General features: G+C 54.8%; 2 protein-coding genes across 6 annotated transcripts in view; one reads left to right on the top strand and one right to left on the bottom strand.

Moving 5' to 3' along the window:
• The window catches only part of CUL9 (cullin 9), a 38,201-nt gene extending 20,749 nt beyond the window's left edge, over positions 1-17,452 (top strand). For 3 of the 5 annotated variants that reach the window (XM_075555061.1, XM_075555062.1, XM_075555060.1), the window contains exons 21-40: positions 177-356; positions 506-615; positions 775-957; positions 1,032-1,192; positions 1,323-1,831; positions 8,402-8,547; positions 8,697-8,826; positions 8,984-9,183; positions 9,893-10,143; positions 11,080-11,425; positions 14,145-14,285; positions 14,385-14,549; positions 14,691-14,854; positions 15,170-15,263; positions 15,803-15,877; positions 15,971-16,081; positions 16,202-16,319; positions 16,530-16,663; positions 16,978-17,054; positions 17,132-17,452. In XM_075555061.1, the coding sequence (XP_075411176.1) occupies positions 177-356; positions 506-615; positions 775-957; positions 1,032-1,192; positions 1,323-1,831; positions 8,402-8,547; positions 8,697-8,826; positions 8,984-9,183; positions 9,893-10,143; positions 11,080-11,425; positions 14,145-14,285; positions 14,385-14,549; positions 14,691-14,854; positions 15,170-15,263; positions 15,803-15,877; positions 15,971-16,081; positions 16,202-16,319; positions 16,530-16,663; positions 16,978-17,054; positions 17,132-17,315 (3,479 nt within the window). In that variant the 3' untranslated portion in view covers positions 17,316-17,452. The remainder of the gene's footprint in view (positions 1-176; positions 357-505; positions 616-774; positions 958-1,031; positions 1,193-1,322; positions 1,832-8,401; positions 8,548-8,696; positions 8,827-8,983; positions 9,184-9,892; positions 10,144-11,079; positions 11,426-14,144; positions 14,286-14,384; positions 14,550-14,690; positions 14,855-15,169; positions 15,264-15,802; positions 15,878-15,970; positions 16,082-16,201; positions 16,320-16,529; positions 16,664-16,977; positions 17,055-17,131) is intronic. The other 2 variants (XM_075555063.1, XM_075555064.1) reach the window with 2 other exon arrangements.
• A 333-nt stretch (positions 17,453-17,785) lies between these two features.
• DNPH1 (2'-deoxynucleoside 5'-phosphate N-hydrolase 1) lies at positions 17,786-20,638 on the bottom strand. Its single transcript, XM_075555065.1, has 4 exons — positions 20,433-20,638; positions 18,417-18,488; positions 18,126-18,236; positions 17,786-17,981 (listed from the first exon to the last, which is right to left on the bottom strand). The coding sequence occupies exons 1-4, from the start codon at positions 20,629-20,631 to the stop codon at positions 17,833-17,835; spliced, it is 531 nt and encodes a 176-aa protein (XP_075411180.1). The 5' UTR covers positions 20,632-20,638; the 3' UTR covers positions 17,786-17,832.
• Between the last annotated feature and the right edge of the window lie 492 nt (positions 20,639-21,130).

Raw genomic sequence — 21,130 nt, 5'->3', positions numbered from 1 at the left:
TGAATCAACCCCCCACCCCATCTCCAGCACACTTGTCACTGTGGCCCCAGACTCCCGCTGACCTGCACTTTGCCTCGGGGGACGAGGGTTCTGCCTCCCCCAGAGCTTCTGTACAGCTGCTCCTTGGGCTCTCCTTGCCACCCTTCCCCATGGAGGTCTTTCTGGACCCCTCTCAGATGCGGCGGGGGTGAGCTCCCTGGGCTGGCTGCTGAACCAGTACCTGGAGCAAAGACAGAACTCGCGGAGCCCCCTGAGTCGAGCAGCACCCTTGACCTCTCGAGTCCGTCGTCTCTGCCACTTGCTGGTGCACGTGGAGCCTCCTCCCGGGCCTTCTCCTGAGCTGTGCCCTCGACCCTGTAAGTCCAGCTGTGGCCTCTTCCCCTGCCTTGAATGTCATTCATCCGACTGCTCTTCTGTGGGACTTTCCAGGGCATCAGGACCGGAGAGCCCTGCGCTGAGCCCAGGTCCAGATGGTGCCCATGTCCTTGCCTTCTGATTTCCACAGTCAGCAAGAACAGTAAGGGTCGGGATCGGGGCCTCGGGCCTCCCCCAGTTCTTCCGAGCAGCAGCCTGAGGAACATCACCCAGTGCTGGCTGCGTGTGGTGCAGGAGCAGGTGGGCAGCAGCAGGCAGAAGGCTAGGGGTGGGGGTGGGGGTTGTGTGTGTTTGGGTGGGGGTAAGGGTGTGTTTAGGGGTGGGTGTATGTGTATTGCTGAGCCACTGACTGAGCAGCCCCCTCCTCCTTGCATGTTATTTCTTTCCTTTTGTCTGCAGGTCAGCAGGTTCCTGGCTGAAGCCTGGGGAGCCCCAGATTTTGTGGCTCGCTACTGTCAGCTCTATGAGCACTTGCAGAGAGCAGGTTCCGAGCTGTTCGGGCCTCGGGCTGCCTTCACCCTGGCTCTGCGCAGCGGCTTCTCAGCTGCTCTGCTGCAGCAGTCCTTCCTCACCGCTGCGCATGTGAGTACAGCTCCCCTCTCTTTCTACACCCCTCACTCTGCGCTTCGCCACTCACGGTTTTCCAATGCCTGCAGATGAGCGAGCAGTTTGCCAGGCACATCGACCAGCAGATGCAGGCCAGCCTGATTGCTGGAGCCCCAGGCGGGGAAATGCTGGGGCGCCTGCAGCGGCAGCTGGAGCCCATCATGGTCCTTTCGGGTCTGGAGCTGGCCACTACTTTTGAGCACTTCTACCAGTGAGTGCAGGTCTGATGCAGGGCCCATGGTTCAGACTGGCTGGAGCAGAGGGACCAGAATTCTGGGAGGGGGGCCTGGGCCACCCTGGGCAACCACACTAAAGCTTAGCCCCGGCTGTGTGTGCTGCAGGCACTACATGGCGGACCGGCTCTTGGGCCTGGGCCCGAGCTGGCTGGAGGGGGCCGTCCTGGAGCAGCTTGGTTCCTGCTTCCCCAACCGTCTCCCCCAGCAGATGCTGCACAGCCTGCGCACCTCCGAGGAGCTGCAGAGGCAGTTCCACCTCTTCCAGCTCCAGCAGGCCGACCAACTGCTTTTGGAGCAAGAGGATGAGGAGGAAGAGCGATTAGAGGAAGATGAGGTGAGAGCAAGGGAAAAGAGGAGGAGACCAGGAAAGCCGACTAGACCAGAGCGGGGAGCCCAAGGGCGCTTGAAATCCTCTGTCCCGCAGGAGGAAGAAAAGGAGGAAGCGGCTGAGAAAGAGCTGTTTGCTGAAGATACAAGCCCAGCAGTTTCTGTCCTGGTCTTGTCACCACGCTGCTGGCCGGTCTCCCCACTCTGCTACCTGGCTCATCCCAGAAAGTGCCTTCCCACCGCATTCTGTGATGCCCTTGACCACTTCTCCACCTTCTACAACCAGAGTGAGGAGCTAGGGAGAGGAACTGGGGCCTGGGGTGAGATCTGGGTGACAAGAGAGGAAGCAGAGTGGACCTTTGGTAGGAGCCTGCAGGTACATGATCAAGGGGGCAGCAGTCTTCGAGGGAGGCGGAAAAAGTGTGGTGGTGTCCTTGTTAATATTTGGTCTTACGGTTTCCTCCAATTTTCTAAGAGTTTAGTCTCCGTTTTCCTTCTTTAACAATCAGGTTGCATACTTACATAGTTTTCAGTCTCCCCAGACTTCTTCAAATAAGAGTATTTAAGGTTATTCATTTCCCTTTAATATTGCTTGAGCTGCATCCTATAAGGGTTTTTTCCCCCTTAAGATTTTTAATTAAGGCACTCCATCAAATATGCAGATCTTGACTGTAAAGGTTAATGAATTACGTGATGCGTACCTACGGCACTACAACCCAGGCCGCCCCGGGACCTCAGAAGGCTTCCCCCTCCGCAGCCCCTCCCAACCAGAATCTTCCAGGAGAAACTGTCATACGCTCCTTCATCACCATAGGGTTCTGTCTATATATGACCGTCATGTAATTGGCATCATGGAGAATGTATTCTGTCTGGTTTTTTTTCACCTAGTGCCATGTAGGAGCTAGCTACGTTGCACATTTGCTGCCATCGTTCTTCTCAAAACATTTTCTTTCTACTTCAGCCCTTGGTATCAGCTCATTCCCACTCCCCACCCCATGAACTCTTGATAATTTAGACATTATATATATATAAATTTCAAATCTTACACTGACTGCTATCTCCGTTCTCCCACTTTTCTCTTGTTTGTCCCCCTGGGAGAAGGTTATATGCAGATCATTGTGACGGGTTTCCCCTACCTTCCCCTTCCCTTCCTGGGTATTGCCAATCTTGTAATTGGTCCTTCGAGATTTATCTTTCCTGGATTCTGTGTTTCCAGTTCCTATTTGTACCAGTGTACATGCTCTGATCTAGCTGGATTTGTAAGGTAGAATTGGGACCATGATAGTGGAGGAGAGGAAGCATTCAAGAACTAGAGGAAAGTTGTATGGTTCATCGGTGCTATGCTGCACCCTGACTGGCTTGTCACTTCCTTGTGACCCTTCTTTAAGTGGATGTCCAGTTGTCTATAGATGGGCTTTGGGTCTCCACTCTGCACCCCCTCCAGTCCATTCACATGGATATGCGTTTTTGTTCTGAGTCTTTGATGCCTGATTCCTGATCCCACTGACACCTCATGACCACACAGGCTGGTGTGCTTCTTTCATGTGGGCTTTGTTGCTTCTCAGCTAGTTGGCCGCTTGTTTATCTTCAAGCCTTTAAGACCCCAGATGCTGTATCTTTTGATAGCCAGGCACCATCAACTTTTTTCACTACATTTGCTTATGCGTACCCATTTTGTCTTCGGTGATTGTGTCAGGAAGGTGAGCATCACAGAATGCCAGGTTATTAGAACAAAGTGTTCTTGTGTTGAGAGAGTACTTGAGTAGAGGCCCAATGTCCGTCTGCTACCTTAATCATTAACATATAAATATATGTACACAGATCTATTTCCCTATTGTTATATATAAGTATATTTATATATGTACATGCCTGTCTTTAGACCTCTATAAATGCCCTTTGCCTCCTAGTTCTTATCTCTATTTCCTTTTACTTTCCTTTTGCCCCACTATCATGTTCGACTTTCCTTTGACGCATTAGTTTTTTGGAAGTGTATTTTCAAGTTTCCAAACACAATTTTAAGTTATCTTTCTGTTTTTTAGATTTCTACTTTCATTCCATTGTAGCCAAGATCAAGGGTTTTGTTTTGTTTTATTATTCTTGTCTGGCTTGCCTTAAAGATGGACAGGTTATCTTGAGGGTTACATGTGTGATTAAGAAGAAACTGTATTTTTCAGCTGTTTGGATGTAAGATTTTACATAGTAACCTCACTAAAGATGTTGTTCAAGTCTCTAACCCTATTAATTTTCTTGCTGATTTATTTTAAACCATTTTAACACAGTCCATATATTAGACAGTTCAGTCATATCAAGAAGAGTTGTACAATCCTTATCACAATCTGTTTTAGAACATTACTGTATGTACTCGAGTATAAGCCGATCCAAATATCAGCCGAGGCACCTAATTTTACCACAAAAACTGCATTAAAAATGTGGTGGAAAGCTCAGCTTATACACGAGTCTATACAGTACTTTCTTGTCCTCCTTATTAGCTGCCCATTTTCCTTCAGCCTCCCCTCCCACACCCCCTGGAAACCATAAGTCCAGTTACTGTCATCCTGCAGTTCATATAGCGAAAACACATAACAAAAACAAAGTTAACAAAATAGAGAAAAACTTAATTGAAAAACAAAATGTTAAAAAACAGTAAACAATTTTCAAATGATAACGTGCTACATTTTAACCTAGTCCCATGTGCCGTAACCTCGTTTCTAATGCACTCTGCACGGGAGCCGGGCTAGTCACATCCCTGGTCTGTGTTCAGAGATAACCCTACAGGTTTTGGTCTGGTACTGAGAGAAGTGTGCTAAATGTAGCCACTATAGTAGGGAACTTACTACTTTATCTTAATAATATTTTGCATTATATAATTTTGGCAGTTATTTAGATATAAGTTTAGAATTGTTCAGCACTACTTTCCAATGGGATTTTATGCAGTAATGGAAAAATTATTGACTGCACTATTCACCATGGTAGCCATTTAGTGGCTATTGGGCCCTTGAAATGTGTCCAATAGGATTGGAGAAATGAATATTTTATTTTGCTTAAATTTAATAGCCATATATAGTTAGAGGAAATGTGGTAAGGAAAGCTGGGGTCTTAAAGGCTTGAGGATAAACAAGTGGCATCTAGCTGAGAAGCAACTAGGCCCACATGTAGCAAATGGAATACTTTGGACTATTCTTTTCCCTCTCGATGCTGCTTTAGCTGCACCCTATGCATTTTAAACATTAATTAAGAGAATTTTCACGGTAAATGAGATTGTATTAGCATTGTGAAGTAACCTCCTTTCTTTATAGTAGAGCCTTTGTAAGTACACCAACAGTAAGTACACCAACTTTCTTTTAGTTAGCTTATCTCTGGTCTATCTCGTTTATCCTTTTACTTTAAAAAATGTTTTATTTGGAAATAATTTCAAATTTAAAGAAAAATTATAATAACAATACAAAGAACATCCTTATACCCTTCATATAAACCTGTCTTACATTGCATTCTGCCCTGTTTGCTGTTTTCATTTGTTTTTTTTATACACATACAAGGCGGCTTCAAAAAGCATATGGACATTTTCTGTTCTAATTCCATTTTTACACACACTGTTTGAATCCCTCTCGTGTGTATGTGTGTATATGCGTGTACACACATAAGAGAGAAACATTTGTTTAATCATTGAGGGTACATGTATACTTTAGTGACTGTTTTCAAAAGATAGCTGTCCTCAGTTTGCTGGTCAGTTTCCGAAAGTTAACAGTGATAACACTCGTGCAGTACTACTGTCTGAGTTGCAACGTTGTCAACAGATTCCATAATGTCTTCTGTGACCTTTTTTTGGGGGGGGGGGGGCAGGTGTCCCAAAGTAAAACTCACTCTGGGATCACAAATAGTGTTGTCATGTCTCTTTAGTCTCCTTCAGTCTGGAACCTGCTGTAGCTTTTCTTTGTATTTTATGACTCTGGCTTGCCTAGAGAATATAGCCCTTTCAAAGTGTTGGTCTAGTTCCTCACCGTAGGTTTGAATCTCCCCTTGTAACGAGGTTTCGGTTATATGCATTTCTGGCTGGAATCCTAAGTAAGTGACCGCATGTATTCGCACTTCTCAGGCTATGATATTGGGGGCACGGAGTCTCCGTTGGCCCCTCATTTGCCATGTTGATTCTGATCACCAGGTCAAAGGTGGTCCGATTTCTCCCCTGTATAGTGAATATTTTTCCCTGGCTAAGTGAGGAGAACACAGTGTCATTTTACTTTTAACCTGAGTGTCATAGCTGTTTGAGGTTGGTGTCTTATAAGTAGTTAGATTTTTTCTTTATTTTTGACAGCCTTGCTTCTTGAGTTGTCAGGTCTAGCCTGTTTGTAACTATTGTATGTGAGAGTGTATTTGGTTCCTTTTCTAAGCTGTTTATCTATGCTTTTTGCTGACCCTGCTAACGTGTAAATTTTGGATCTGTCGTGTACACAAGAATACACATAGAGCATGCTCGGTTTTTGTGCCTTTTCCTTCTGGATTGAGGGCGGTGTTTTACTTCTCTTTTGTCTCTGCCAGTTTGGAAGTTACATGTTCAGTGATACAGCTGTTCGCCCTCAGATCCCGAGTCATGGAAGTGTCTGAAAAAGCCTGCACTCCAGCACCAGCTCCCTAGTTACTGGCTCCTGTGGTCTCCTCTTCTGGACGAGCCTTTTCCCTCCCAACTTGGTCATTTTGTTACGTCTTACTCAGTTACGTTCCTATCCCATCCCGTCTACATCCTGATCCTTCCTTCTAATTAACTTTCTCCTCCCTACAATGCATCCTTTAGAGAAGCCCTGGTGGTGTGGTGGTTACATACTGGACTATCGATACAAGGTTAGGAGTTCAAACCCACCATGTGCTCCTCAGGAGAATGACGGGGCTTTCTACTCCTAAAGAGCTACAGTCTTGGAAACCCTCAGGGGCAGTTCTACCCTGCCCTCTAGGGTTGCTATGAGTTGTCATCGATTCTTTGGCAGTGAGTTGGGTGTTTGGGTATGATGTACCCCTTGGAAGGCTCTTTATCAAGGGAGAATTGATGTTTTGTTTTTTTAAAACAGTTTTTAATGACCTGTGAATGATTTCTTTTTATCCTCATGAAAAAATGATTATTATAAATTTCATTTAAAGATATAATTGATAACCAACACCATTGTTCCACCACATAACTCTTGACCAGTCTTGTTTCGTATATTTCCCTGCCTGCTTCCCACCCGACCCCCATCTCCAAACCTGAAAGGTTTGTATTACAATGTATTACAAGTAATACAAGTGTATTACAATGATCAAACCTTTGGAAATCAATAATTCCTAGTAATCCTCCAATAGACACTGTTCATATTTCACTGATTATCCAAAATGACTTTGGAAATGGTTATTTTGCTTAATGAGGTTCCAACCGAGACCCCCACGTTGCAGTCTGTTATCTCTGCAACCTCTGTCTGGAGCTTCTGCCTCCCGTCCTCCCCTTCTTGCAGTTAGGTGTGAAGTAAACCGGGTGGTTTGCCAGAGAGGGTCGCCCACAGCCTGGCTTCTGCTGGTTGCGTCCACACGGCGTCTGCCAGCATCTTGTCCTGTGTTGTCTCCTGAAAGCGGAAGGCTGTGCCGTTTTCTCGGCTGTGGCTTGCTGTCGAGGGCAGGACGCTGGAGGTGAACTGTGTGCCATGAGACGGGCTCTGTGTGCGCCCGCTCTGACGAGGGGATGGTTGGTCCATGGCCTGCCGTGTCTGTCGTCAGCTGTACACGATGTGTGGTGGTCCATGGGCTTTCCCCTGGTCAGTCTTGTGTGACCATTCCCTAGGTCCGCCATTCCATTCATTTTCATGTAAGGCCTTCCATTCGGAGCTCTTACAACAGTGGACGTACGTATCAGTGGACGTACATGTGATTGTACATCGCCATCATCCTTTTCAAAACATTTTCTTTCTATGTGAGCCCGTGGTATCGTCAGTCCATTTTTGTTGCGTGCCCCTGCATCGATTCTCACTCATCGTGCCCCTAGAGGGCAGACTGGGTGGCCCCACACGGTGGTGCAGGCTGCAAGTCTGTGGGAGCAGATTCCTCCCTCTTCCTCATGTGGAACGGCGGGGGTTCGAGCCTTTTCCGCAGCAGCTCAGCTCTTGGCTCTGCACCACCAGGGCTCCTTTCATTCCATCAGGGCTTGAAAACTCAGGAGAGTCCGCTTTTGTCCTCCCTCGCTGATTAGCTGGAGACCTTCAGAAAGTGAAACCTCTCATCTCTCGGTTACCCTGAAGGAAAGTGTAAACAGGAGAAACTTGATTCATTCCTCCCTCCCCTTATTTTTAAACCAGTTTCAAGGTAATATTTTATTTTCTCATCTTCCTCTAAAGGTGACCTTTTTAAGACCTCTAAATATGTCTTAAAAAATAATTTGTTTAAAACAATCTCATGGATTTAAAAACATTTCCTCCATTCCCGTCCATTGCAGCCCTTCCTTACTGATGGCCAAACCAGAGAGCACTTCCCAGATCCGCTCCTGATCCAGTTGAACGTTCTCTCCCTTCCCGAGCTACCTCTCTTTCTCATACGAGGGACCACACAGAGCACTCTGGGCTGGGCTGTCTGTAGGAGGGAGAGAGCCAGCCTGAGGGGTCTTCCCAGCTGTCAGCTCCTTGACTGTACGCCCACGTCTCCCCTCTGGGGTTTCATCCATCAAGCCATTCTGGCTCCAGGCTAAGCATAGGCTGGGCTCCCATGTGCCCCCGGCTTGCCAGGGATGGCTAGGACTCAGGAGCACAGTCCAGGAACTTTTGTGTGTAAACGCTGGGGCCCTGATTCCTGTGGAGACACGATGGCATGCCCACACCCAACCTCTAGCCCTTGTCAATACTCCCCAGGCCAGAACCATCCCATCCTAGACATGGGCCCACACCGGCGGCTGCAGTGGACGTGGCTGGGCCGGGCTGAGCTGCAGTTTGGGGACCAGACCCTGCATGTGTCCACTGTGCAGATGTGGCTGCTGTTGAACTTCAATCAGATGGAGGTGCCTCAGCCTCTCTCTGTCCCCTCGTCCTCCTTGTCTGTCACTCTTCTCCTAAGCCCGCCCCTCCACCCCCCTGTGCCCACTCCACTTCTTTTCCTTCCCCTTGGGGGCTGCTCCACGGGGTCCTCATAGGCCTTTCTCCTCACCAGGAGGTGTCTATAGAGACCTTGCTGAAGAATTCAGACCTCTCTCCAGAGCTGCTGCTCCAGGCACTTCTGCCTCTCACCTCGGAGAAGGGCCCTTTGAGCCAGCATGAGGGCCAGGGCTTCCCCAATAGAGGTAGGTCACTGGGACTGGGGTGAGCCTCTGCTCTGAGCTCTGCGGCTCTCCAGGGGCTGGTGGTTAGTGCAGGAGAGCGTGAGGATAGGGGTGTCCTCTTGACCCCCACTGCCTGTGCCTCTCCCGCTAAGAAGCCCAACCCCTGCCATGATTACAGGTGTACTACGGCTCCGTGAGTCTTGGTCCCAGCCCAATGAGGAGGCGCTGTGGCTGATACCCCCCCAGCAGTACCTGAGTGTGGAGAAGGATGAAGGGCGAACCCTGGAGCAGAAGAGGAACCTCTTGAGCTGCCTTCTCGTCCGTATTCTCAAAGCCCAGGGGGAAAAGGGCCTTCACATTGACCAGCTTGTTTGTCTGGTAGGTGGGAGGGCCCAGGGAGCTGCTGGCAGATGAGACTGACGTGGATGGGGCTTGGGACAGGAAGACAAGCTCTAATAGGATACTTCTACAGGGTGCTAGGAACACTGGTAGCACAGTGGGTTACAAGTGGGTGCGAACCACAAGACAAGCAGTTCAAAACCACCGCTTGCTCTGAGGCAGAAAGATGCGCTGTCTGCTCCCATAAAGAGTCACAACCTCAGAAACCCAAAGGGGTAGCTCTGCTTGTCTTACAGGGTCGCCAAGTCTGGACAACTTGGCAGTGGAACTGATTCTTCCTTCACTGTGGTGCTATTTCTATCTGGGGTCTCTGTTCCTGACAGGTCAAACCCACTGCCATTCCCACTTGTAGTGACCCTCCCTGGGGCTGCTGAGGCTGCATGTCTCTGCTGGAGCAGACGGCCTCCTCTGTCTCCCACTGCCTTTGCCCTTAACAGTCCAAAGCTTGCCCCACAGGACAGAGAGCGCAGACTAGCCGAGAGGTTTCCCACAAGCGAGACCCTGGTCTATGAGTTGGCATGACCTGAATGAAGTCATTTAATCCTCATGACACACCTAAGAGCTAGATACTTAGCGTCATCCCCATTTGACCCCTAAGAAACCCGTGGTACAGGAAAGCAGTCACCCAGTCCCTTACTGAGCTCTTCCGTGCAGAGCGGGGCCTCGAGTCTGTCGTTTCCTCCCCCAGGTGCTGGAGGCCTGGCAGAAGGGTCCAAACCCGCCCGGGAGTCTGGGCCGCTCTGTTTCGGGGTGTGTGACTTGTACCAGTACAGATGTTCTCTCCTGCATCCTGCACCTCCTGGGCCAGGGCTACATGCAGCGGCGCGACGACCGCCCGCAGATCCTGGTGTATGCCGCCCCGGAGCCCACAGGGCCCTGTCGGGCTCAGGCAGATGTCCCTTTCTGTGGCAACCAGAGGGGCACGGCCCCCAAGCCCAGGTAGCTGCCTGCACTGCCCCCTGCTGGCAGGGTCCCCCCCCCACCACCACCAATGTGGAGGGATGGGTGGGCAGCAGTGAGATGAGGGGCTCAGCCTGCCCCACAGGCTCCTCTCCTGTCCCTGTGAGCTGGCATGGAGCCCCCAGGGACCTCCAGCCCTGCTGTCCTCATCTGCCTAGAGTCAGTCTTAGGCAAGGGGCCCTTGAGACGTGCCTCGTTCTAAGCACAGGTGAAATAGTCACAGGTGAAATAGTCTACTCAGTGAGCATACCAACCCAGGAAGCCAGTCCTCCCCAGAACTTGACATTACAGTTGTCCTAGAACAGTGGTTCTCAACCTTCCTAATGCCTCAGCCCTTTCACACAGGTCCTCATGTGCTGGTGACCCTCCCCAACCATAACATTATTTTCATTGCTACTTTATCACTGTCATTTTGCTACTGTTATAAATCAGGCGACCCTGTGAAAGGGTCATCTGATCCCCAAAGGGGTATCGACCCACAGGTTGAGAACCGCTGCCTTAGAGCTTTTTTCCCATTAGAGCCAGTTCACCTGAGGAGCAGTGTCAGCTTCCAGGTCTGGGGTGGGCAGGAGAGCCAGCATTGCAAAATACGCAAGGGGGTGTCCATACTGCAGGCCCACAGACCACACGGGGTGGGGCTGTAGACCACTCTCCTTCACCACAGATTCTGGTGTAGTCAGCTATCTGGGCCCCTGTCCACTAGCCCTCACAGTGCTCCAGTCTTGGTGGCAACTAGCCCCACACCCATATCGCCACTCTCTTCTGGGTCCTCTGAGGCAGCAACAGTGGGTCCTGGCATTTGTCCTTGGGTGGGTGGGCAGCAAGGGGCCTGGAAAGCAGGTGAAGTAGTGAGTGGGCTGGCTGAGGCAGGGAGAGCTCCTGACTGCTGTCTTCCTCCCTACTCCCTGCCCTAAGCCCAGAGGCTGTGGCTGCGCTGGCTTCCCTTCAGCTGCCTGCAGGCCGCACCATGAGCCCCCAGGAGGTGGAGGGGCTGATGGAGCAGACGGTGCGGCAGGTGCAGGAGACACTGAGCCTGGAGGCAGACGTGGCTCAGCACCTGCTAGCTCATTCCCACTGGGGCGCCGAGCAGCTGCTTCAGAGCTACAGCGAGAACCCTGAGCCACTACTACTGGCATCTGGGCTGAGCGTCCCCCAGGCCCAGACCCCCCCTGCCCGCCCTGACCAGTGTCCAGTCTGCATCAGCCCCCTGGAGCCTGACGATGATCTGCCCACTCTCTGCTGCATGCACTTCTGCTGTAAGGTGAGCCCCCGGGGTCTCCTGCCCAGGTCTCCCACCTCACGCAGGTCTTGGGAACGCTGCCATTCACCTACCTGGACCCCTCAAGTTGGTTTGGACACTTGTAAATGTGCCCACCTGCCTTGACCTGGAAGGGTGGTGGAATCCGTGATTCTCAAACTGTTGCACCTAATAATTATCTCAGAAAACAAAACCAACTCCCTGCTATCCAGTCGAAGCGACTGGAATCTGTTGCACCTAATAATTATCTCAGAAAACAAAACCAACTCCCTGCTATCCAGTCGAAGCGACTCGTAGCGACCCTATAAGGCCAGCGTAGAACAGCCCCTCTGGGTTTCTGAGACTGTTACTCTTGACAGTAGCAGAATGCCTCATCTTTCTCTTGTGGAGAGGTTGGTGGTTTTGAACTACTGACATTGAGGTTAGCAGCCCACTAAGCCAGCAGAGCTCCTGATAATTATCTAGTGAGCTCTTAAAATTCCTGAAGCACAGCTATACCCAGGGAATGGACTCGAACTCCCTGGAGGGGAACTGAGGCATCTGTGTGTCCAAAGCCTCTCCGGTGATTCCAGTATTCCACTGAATCCGAGAACTTGCAGGGGGGCGTAGTGGGATCTAGCTCCAAAAGGCCTTGGCATATATTTCATACACGTATCATCAATAAAATCAGTGCTGTACACAAAACCCGTGGCATAAAGTACATGCCAAGGCCCTTTGTAAATGATGAAGCATTATTGTTAAGAACTTTATTTTGTTATTATCACCACGGACGTCCCCTCAGAATACTGGCACGTCTTTTCTCATGTACTGTCACCTAATACAGAATGTAAGTGCCGAGAGTAGCCCGAGAATAGGAGAGACTCATGGGCAGTGCAGGCTTGCTGCTGTCGAATTGGTGAGGTGGAATGAGGCCAGGACCAAGTGGGCTGAGAGCAGGGGTGGGGGCGGGCTGCTAAGTGTCACATATTCCCTGCCCCGCAGCTCTTTAGAATTGCTGACACTCCCAAACCGCAACCAATTTATGTTGGCCATGGGACTCTGGAAAAGCTTTGTCGCCCTACTCTAGAGACTAGGAAGTGACCCATGGAGTTTAGGGGAGAGACTGGGCTGGCACCACCCAGAGAAAGGGGACACAGGGGCAGACCACCAAGCCCTAAAGCAATAACCCTGCCCCGAGACATACGGGGGGCTTCTGGAAGTTCCTAGAGAATGTCTCAAATTCTCTTTCAGTCTTTCCATGGACTCCAAACAAACGATTTACATCCCAGACCCAACTCACTGCCTTCCAATTGATGCCGACTCCCAGCGCCCCCACAGGGCAGGGAACTGTGAGACTTTATGGAGTAGAAAGCCCTGGGTCTCTCCCCAAGAATGGCTAGTGGTTTTGAACTGCAGACCTTGTGGATTGCAGCCCAGTCAGTAACCAGTACGTCATCAGAGCGCCTTCCTAGACAGGTAGCTCGCAAACGGGACCGAGAAAGAGAGGCCTGACCCCTGGGAGTAAGTCATAGCAGAGTTGGCAGAGGGCTGCATGGCAGTAAGAAGGGAAGCCCTGGGGTGCTGGAGTCTGAAGTGGTGGGTATTGGGTGTGCAGAGGGGTGAGGTGGAGTACCAGAACCCAAGAGACTCCAATGTAGGGGGCTGCTCAGTGGTGCAGCGGGTGAGTCCAGACCCAGAGTCTCCTGATGCTGCAGTTACCCACCACCCCCTCACCTTCTCACCCGCCAGCTCTCTGGGCACTCATATGCATGCACCCATACGATTTGCATCTGAGGAAGTTTCCCATCTTACCTAAAAAAATGCTCCCATTTTGCATTCAACTACTCGGTTTATCTGGATTTGTTTCCTTCCAATGAGAGCGGTCCAGCTAGGTCCTGCGGTTTTGATAAAGGGGCTGCTGTCCACCTGGGTCTTTGTCCCCAGCGTTCTGAGAGGCGGGCAGTACTAAACTAATGTCAGGGAGGAGTCACTAATGGACTCTCTCAGTGCCCAGGCTGCTGACCGCGCATGGAGCAACTGGACGGAGTGCAGAGCAGTGGAGGCCGGCGCTCACTTCACTGGACGGGCATTTGCAGCAGCGTGGGGCTGCGGGGTCACTGCCTGATGCAGGGCAGGGAAGCGTGAGCAAACGCACAACTTGAGTGCCTCCACGCTGCCCCGGAGTAGGGTGTGGGGGCTGCGGCATGTGTAATTCTGAGAAGGGACCCCTGACAAAGGCAGGGGAGCTTCATTTTCAAGAGCCCTGGGTGGCCTAGTGGTTAAGAGTTGGGAGTGCGCACTATGAGGCCAGTAGTTTGAATCCACCAGCTGCTCCTTGGAAGTCAGACAGGGCTTTCTACCCTCATAAAAAGCTACATCCTTGAAAGTCCACAGGGCCCCTGTGCTGTGTCCTCTAGGGCCACTGTGAGTTGGCATCGACTCGATGGCAGCGAGTTTGGTTTGGGGGCCAGCCATCCAGTGGGAAGAAGGTCCCAGACCACCTCTCTCTGACCTTGCTCTCTCTGACTTCTTTTCCTGGGTCCTCTCTGATCCCCTGTCTTCCTGGCCATCCCTAAGGTTTGGGGCGAGTCCCCGAGCCCAAGCCAACCCCAGGGAAGTCTGTGTGAGCTGGTTTTGAGGCTGACCTAGAAGCTCACTTCCCTCTGGCCTTTCCGTTGTCGTGGCCGGGGACTCGGGGCGCCAGTACGCATCCTCTGAGGTACCCCCTTTTGCCCCTCCCCAGTCTTGCTGGAAGGAGTATCTGACAACTAGAATTGAGCAGAACCTTGTGCTGCACTGCACCTGCCCCATTGCTGACTGCCCTGCCCAGCCCACCGGGGCCTTCATTCGAGCCATCGTCTCCTCCCCAGAGGTCATCTCCAAGGTGTCCACTCACGACAGCTGCAGGGCCAGCCCAGGGACAGCCGGTGGTGGGAGGGGCTGGCCTCCTGCCATGGCCTCACCCCTGACCTGTGTCCCACAGTACGAGAAGGCCCTTCTGCGGGGCTACGTGGAGAGCTGTTCCAACCTGACCTGGTGCACCAACCCCCAGGGCTGTGACCGGATCCTGTGCCGCCAGGGCCTGGGCAGTGGCACCGCCTGCTCCAAGTGTGGCTGGGCCTCCTGCTTCAGCTGTAGCTTCCCTGAGGTGGGCACCCACCCAGCCCTGTCACTTCCACCACACAGACCACCTGGCCCTTCTCTCGCCCTTTCGTCCAACTGGTGGTTTTCATGGCTCCACCAGTGGCCTGTGCCCTGGCCTCCCTCTCACCGTGCCGTCCTGCCCCAGGCACACTACCCAGCCAGCTGTGGACACATGTCCCAGTGGGTCGACGACGGCGGCTACTACGATGGAATGAGTGTGGAGGCCCAGAGCAAGCACCTGGCCAAACTCATCTCCAAGCGCTGTCCCAGCTGCCAGGCCCCCATTGAGAAGAACGAGGGGTGTCTGCAGTAAGAAGTGGGACTGTGGGCAGGAGCGTCAGGTGGGGGTGGGGGCGGGATTGTCTGTGGTGGGCAGACCAGAAGGAGAAGGGTTGGTGGAGCTTCCCAAAACAAGGCAGCCATCACCCTTCACAGGACCCCATCCCCACAGAGGGCCCCAGGACCTTAAAGTGCCTTGTTCCCTGTTGGTCTACCACCCTGGGGGGATGCAAAAGCCAGGGTGCATTCAGCAGGGGTGGCCTGCAGAGGATATGGAGACCGGGGGCATCTTCAGGGGCCTCCATGGCCCTGGCATTCCCTCTGACCAGTGAGGTTCCTCCATAGCATGACCTGTGCCAAATGCAACCATGGCTTCTGCTGGCGCTGCCTCAAGCCCTGGAAGCCGAACCACAAAGACTACTACAACTGCTCAGCCATGGTGAGGGCCCCGCCTGCGAGCCGGCTCGGACAGTCTGTTCACAAGGGCCTGTCAATCAGCCCCCAGTAGGACTTTGACATGGGGGCTGGAGAGGGCAGGTAGCTGGGCCTTCTCCAGAGGGCAGCAGCAGAGGGGACAGGCAAGGGCTTGTGGGGAGATCAGCCAGCGTGAGGCCTCAGGCAAGCCAGCCTCACCAGGGACATGAGTGACGATGGCGGCTCTCTCACCATGGGGAGGGTGAGAAGCTGCAGCCCGGGCGCACTGTGGAGGGTGCTGTGGAGGGTGTGGGATAAGCTAGTTTATTTTTCAGGAGCCCTGGTGGCCCTGGCAGGTAAGTGCTGGTCTATTAGCACAAAGTTGGCACCTCAGACCCTCCACCCCCACCCCCAGCTGCTCTGAGGGAGAAAGAGGAGGTTGTGTGCTCCCGTACAGATTTACAAAAGCCTGAGAAACCATGTGACCCTGTGCGTGAGAGCGGCCTGGACGGCAGGGGATTGGTGTGGGCTTTCACACCCGCAGCTCCGCCCTGTGTCTCCCAGGTCAGCAGAGCCGCTCGCCAGGAGAAGCGGTTCCAGGACTATAACGAAAGGTGCACCTTCCACCACCAGGCCCGGGTGAGCAGGCGGGGGGCCGGCCCCAGGGCAGCAGGGTGGGAGCAGGCGTGTGTACTGACCGGTGATGGGGGTGTCGGGGCTTCCTCTGGACAGGAGTTTGCCGTCAACTTGCGGAACCGGGTATGTGCCATCCATGAGGTGCCCCCGCCAAAAGCCTTCACCTTTCTCATTGACGCCTGCCGGGGACTGGAGCAGGCTCGCAAGGTGCCGCCGCTGGGGGGTAGGGCGGGTGGGCATGCCATGGGGCTGGTGGCCTTGGCTCTTGTCACCTTCCGTGCCTGGGATGGAGGGCAGGTGTGGGAGGGCTGACCCTCGCTCCCCCAGGTGCTGGCCTACGCCTGTGTGTACAGCTTCTACAACCAGGACGCTGAGTACATGGACGTGGTGGAGCAGCAGACAGAGAACCTGGAGCTGCACACCAACGCCCTTCAGATCCTCCTCGGTGAGGCCCAGCCTCCCCGGCCCCTCCTCTCCTCACTGTGCCACACGGGGTCCTCAGGCCTCCCCCTTGTCCCCATCTGGCACATGCCAGGGCCTTCATGCACCTCTGCCAGGTTTCCCTCTGGGGGCTCCATGAGGACGGGCTTGGTGTCTGGAAAGGCAGGTCAGGGTGGGAGTGAGGACCCCTGCACCTGGCCCTGCCCCTCTGCAGAGGAGAGCCTGCTGCGCTGCCAAGACCTGGCCGCCTCGCTGCGCCTGCTGCGGGCCGACTGCTTGAACACGGGCCTGGAGCTCCTGCGGCGCATCCAGGAGCGGCTGCTCGCCATCCTGCAGCACTCGGCCCAGGTGCCACCCCTGTCCACCCTGGGGCGGGGGTGGGTGGGTTAGGAGTCCTGGGCACACTCGGAGTGGTGGTGGACCTGTCATTGACTCTCCTGGGGTCCCCAAAGGTGGTCCGTGGCCAGGAGCTCCTCAGAATCCTTGGGGGGATGATCTTACACTGTGTCCCCGTGGGGATGCTAGGGTCAGGTCCCCTCCAGGGTGGGTACACTAATGGGGTCTGCACCCAGCCAGCCCTCTGAAAAGGCTGGTGGATGGGAGTACCAGGCGCAAAGACCGAGCGCCCCACCCCCTGCCCCCAACCCTTCCACTCCTGCCAGGACTTCCGGGTTGGTCTCCAGAGCCCCTCGTGTTTCGAGCCCCGGGAGGCGAAAGGCTGCAACGTGCCCAGCAGTCAGTGAGTCGGGCAGGCTGTGCATGGAGGGAGCTGGGGCCGCCAGGCTTGCTGAGGGCTGAGTGTGGCGGCTCTCCCAGGCCCCAGGGCTCCGCGGGGCTGGAGGTGGAGGATGAGGACGAGGTGCCGGTGTGGCCGCAGGACGAGTTTGACGAGGAGCTCGACAACGACAGCTTCTCCTACGACGAGGAGTCTGAGGACTTGGACCGCGAAGCTTTCTTCTTCGGCGACGAGGACGAGGATGAGGACGAGGCCTATGACTGAGGGCCAGACCCAGGGCGGCAGCACCCGCCCTCTGCTGTCTTGGGGGAGCATGGCTCCCAGCACCCGTGGCACCTTTTTCTTCTGTTGACTGAATAAACATTTTTCACAGACCTCTGTGGAGGGCAGCTTCACCAAGGGCCAGACTATATGCACTGTTCTCTGTCGACCTGTCCTTAGAAAGCGGCCCAGAGCTGGTTCAGGGAGATGAGGCCCACGTGGTCCAGAGCCAGTGCAGATGACACTGCCCGACTGGCCCCACTGCTGAGCCCAAGGGAAAGAGAGCCACCCAACCCCTGCCTTCCCCAGGATCCAGCCGTGGGGGTGGGGGCAGGGCACCAGTGCGTGCCCTCTCCTGAAGGCCTTCAGACTTTGACCAGGTCTCTGGTGTAAAATGAAGAGTGGAAGGGCTACTGAGGACCCCTCCCCCCATCCAGACAGACAGACATACACACACAAGTCAGAATGTTGATCTTTAATCAGATGCAGGGATAGGGCCAGGAAAGAATCCGGGGTGAGGTCAAGTAGTTGGATCATGGGAGGCAGCCACATGCTGTGGATGGTCCGCCTCAAAGTAGCGGTCCAGCATGGCCTCCACCTCGGCCTCCTCGTAGTCCCACACCTGGACCCTCGAGCCGTCGGCTGCTCCTCGGACCATCGCTGACAGCACTGGGAAGGGCGGGGCAGGGTGATGGCACCCCCTCCATACCCCACCCCATGCTGCACTCCAAGCCCTCCAGGACAGGAGAGGGGTGACGGGTGACAGAATGGGGGACAGGCGTGGAAGGGGTACCCAGGGCTCGGGGTACTGACCTCGGCCTGTTTGTGGGCGGAACAGGCACAGGATTTGCTTGTTGAGGGCCATGGCCCGGCCCAGCTCATAGCCAACCCCCAAGGACGGCTGCGTCACTTCTGCCACAACCACTGGGGAGAAAGGAGACTGAGGTGAGGCCCTGGTGTCCGACACTCGGCCACTGCAGGGCAGGGATGACACGTGCTGGTGGCGGAGAAGGGAGTGCTAGGAAGGCCCCCTGGGCATACGAAGCAGAGGTGTCCAGGAAGACCACCCTCCTGGAGGAGTCTGGGTAGAGGAGCCCCGCTTACCATCTGCCTGCTGCAGCCAGGCGAGGTCCCGCTCATGAATGAACCTGTCGCCTCCTGCCACAGCCGCCTCCCCTGCCGGGATGGGAACTCAGGTCAAGGTGTTGTGCCCCCACCTGTGCTGCACAACACACTCACTCGGAGAGAGGTCTCCCCGCGTGGAGATTCCCGGGGGAGAGGGAGGCAACGGAGTATCTAAAAGAATGCAGCCCCTGCACGAGGAGCTCTGTGACTTGGGCCATGGTGGAGTTGGTGGGGGTTGGCGGGCCGGTTCTGGACACCTGGCCGGCCTGGAGGTAGAGAGTGGTGGGGCAAGTGGCAGGCAGATGCCAGCCGGTGCCTGGCACGGGCAGAACAACTAGCCCATCAGGCTTTGGTGGGCACCAGTATTCCCTGGTAAATCTGGTTAACATGCTGAGGCCCAGGCGCCAAGGAGCCTGGACTCTGTGCCTACATGAAGTCTCCCCGTGTTCTGGCCCACACCGAGGGCGGAGAGCCATCGTCCTGTGCAAAATGTGACTGGAGGGAGAGGAGAGGAGAGGCCAGGGCGGGGCTTGGCAAGTTCAGCTGGATGACACATTATCCTCCGGGACATGAGGCCTGAAGAGTTGGCTAAAACCACAGATGCCAAGGCTTGGTTCTGCAACGTTCTATGTTACTTGAAATACTACAATTCATTGCTGTGAGTGAATTCGGACTCAGCAACCCTATAAACCAATCTGCCTGCCACGGAGTTGATTTGGACTGACGGCAACCCTACAGGGCACGGTAAAACTGTCCCTGTGAGTGTCCGAGGCTCCGAATCTTTCCAGGAGCAGAGAGCCGCCTCTGTTCCACAGGACCACAAGTGGGTTCAAAGTGCAGGTCACGTGGTTAGCAGCCCAATGCATAACCCACTGTGCCCACAGGGGCCCTCATTAGAATTGTGAGGATTGGTAATGTGCACTTTGAACCAGCTCTTGGAGAAAACGACTAACAATCCAGGGCCACCAGGTAGGTGTGGACCTACTCCGGCAGGAGGTCCTCACTCGAACACCCCCTTCACAAGGCCCCTAGTAATTTGGTTTTTAATATTGTCATCTTAAAGCAGTCCCCTAAAACTGTGTCAGGCCCCACTGAGCCTGGACCTGCCCCTTCTAGGGCAGTGAGGGTCCCTGGGGGGTTTCTGAGCAGCAGAACAAAGCACTAGGCACAATTTTCAAGTGATACGGCCTGATCGACTTCGACTTGTGATCAAAGCCACTTTTAGAAAATCCGGTCAGAAGCACCTTCAAACCCATCAGGCGCTCTGGGGGAGAAAGACCCAGCTTTTTAAAGCAATCGTTTGGGAAACTCACAGGGCCGTGCTACCCCGCCCTCTAAGTCGGCCCTAGTCAAAACTGCCTCCTTGACAGTATTTGGTTTGGTTCTGACAATAGCAACTTGTGAAATCAGATGGGGGGGAGGGATGGTTTGGAAAAGGAGGGTCAGATGGTTGCCCCGCGCGAAGCGTGTCACCAGTCAGTTGTGCATGTGGACGTGTATCTTCTCCTGTGAACGGATTGCCAACAAAAACTCAAATGCAGATGCGATCCCACCCTGCACGGGGTAAAGGAGGCCGAAGGTCAAACCCACTGCCTTCGCGTCGCGGCCAACGCACAGCGACCCCTTCGACCAGAGTGGACTGGCCCTCGTGAGTTTCCGAGGCGCCAACTCTTTATGGGAGTAGAGCGCCCAGTCTTTCTCCCCAAAGGAGACTCGGGAGTTTGGAAACCCAGGGCGCGGAGGCAGCCGGCGGGGCGGACTGAGGGGTGCTGCGCAGACGGCACCCCATTCGGCTCCTCCGCACAAAAGCAGGAGGACGTAACGCGCGCCCAAAGCCCGACTGAACGCCGAGACCTCTCACTTGGACGGGGTTCCCGGGCGCACTCTGGGGGGTTCGGGCTCCCAAGCCCGCATTGTGGGTGGGGGAAGGCGGGGGGGGGCAGTTTCCGTAGCGAGGGGCGGGGCCCCGGACGCCCCGCGCCCCGACGGCCTCACCGCCAGCGCCCAGCTCGGGGGCCGCCACGTGCTCCGTGAGCACCGTCCCGAAGCGCCGCAGCCGCGACACGATCCTGCCGTACAGCGCCCGGTCCTCGCGTCCGCCGCGGATGCTGCCGCAGAAGTACAGGGCTCGGCGGCCCCGCTCCCCCGGGGGCCCCGGCTCCCCGCGCTCCCGCGCTTCGGCCACCGCCGCCATCCCGGCCGCCTCCGCGCGCCCGCCCCGCCAGGGGGCGCCGGCCCGCGGCCACGTGACCGCCGCCCGCCCCGCCCCTGGCCCCGCCCCTCCCACCTGGCCCCGCCCCGCCCCGCCGGGCCTGCCTGCGCTGGGTCCGGTCCGCGGGGCGCGCATCGATGCAGTGCGGACGGCGCGACGGGAGTGTCCTATCTCCAGGCGGGCGCTGCGGCTCCGCGTGTTTATCGCCAGACGGGACCCTCTCGTGACCCCCCCGTCCCCCGACCTGTCATTCGGATGCTTCTTCACCCCTCATCCTCCCCACCCCACGGGCTCCGTCCCGCAGCAGCCTGGACTCCTCACCACGTTTGGCGCCTCTTCACCTGCCCCCACCCCCCTGAAACAAACCAGAAACAGCTGGTTGCGACTCGCGGGGGCCCCGGAGGACAGCAGGACTGGCCCACAGGATTTCCAAGGCTGTCCTCCGACCTGGAGGAAGACCAGAATGTTCGTTAGGAGCGAG

This window comes from Tenrec ecaudatus, chromosome 7 (genome assembly GCF_050624435.1).
Source record: "Tenrec ecaudatus isolate mTenEca1 chromosome 7, mTenEca1.hap1, whole genome shotgun sequence".
Taxonomy (NCBI): Eukaryota; Metazoa; Chordata; class Mammalia; order Afrosoricida; family Tenrecidae; genus Tenrec; species Tenrec ecaudatus.
This window is presented reverse-complemented; position numbering and strand designations above follow the sequence as displayed.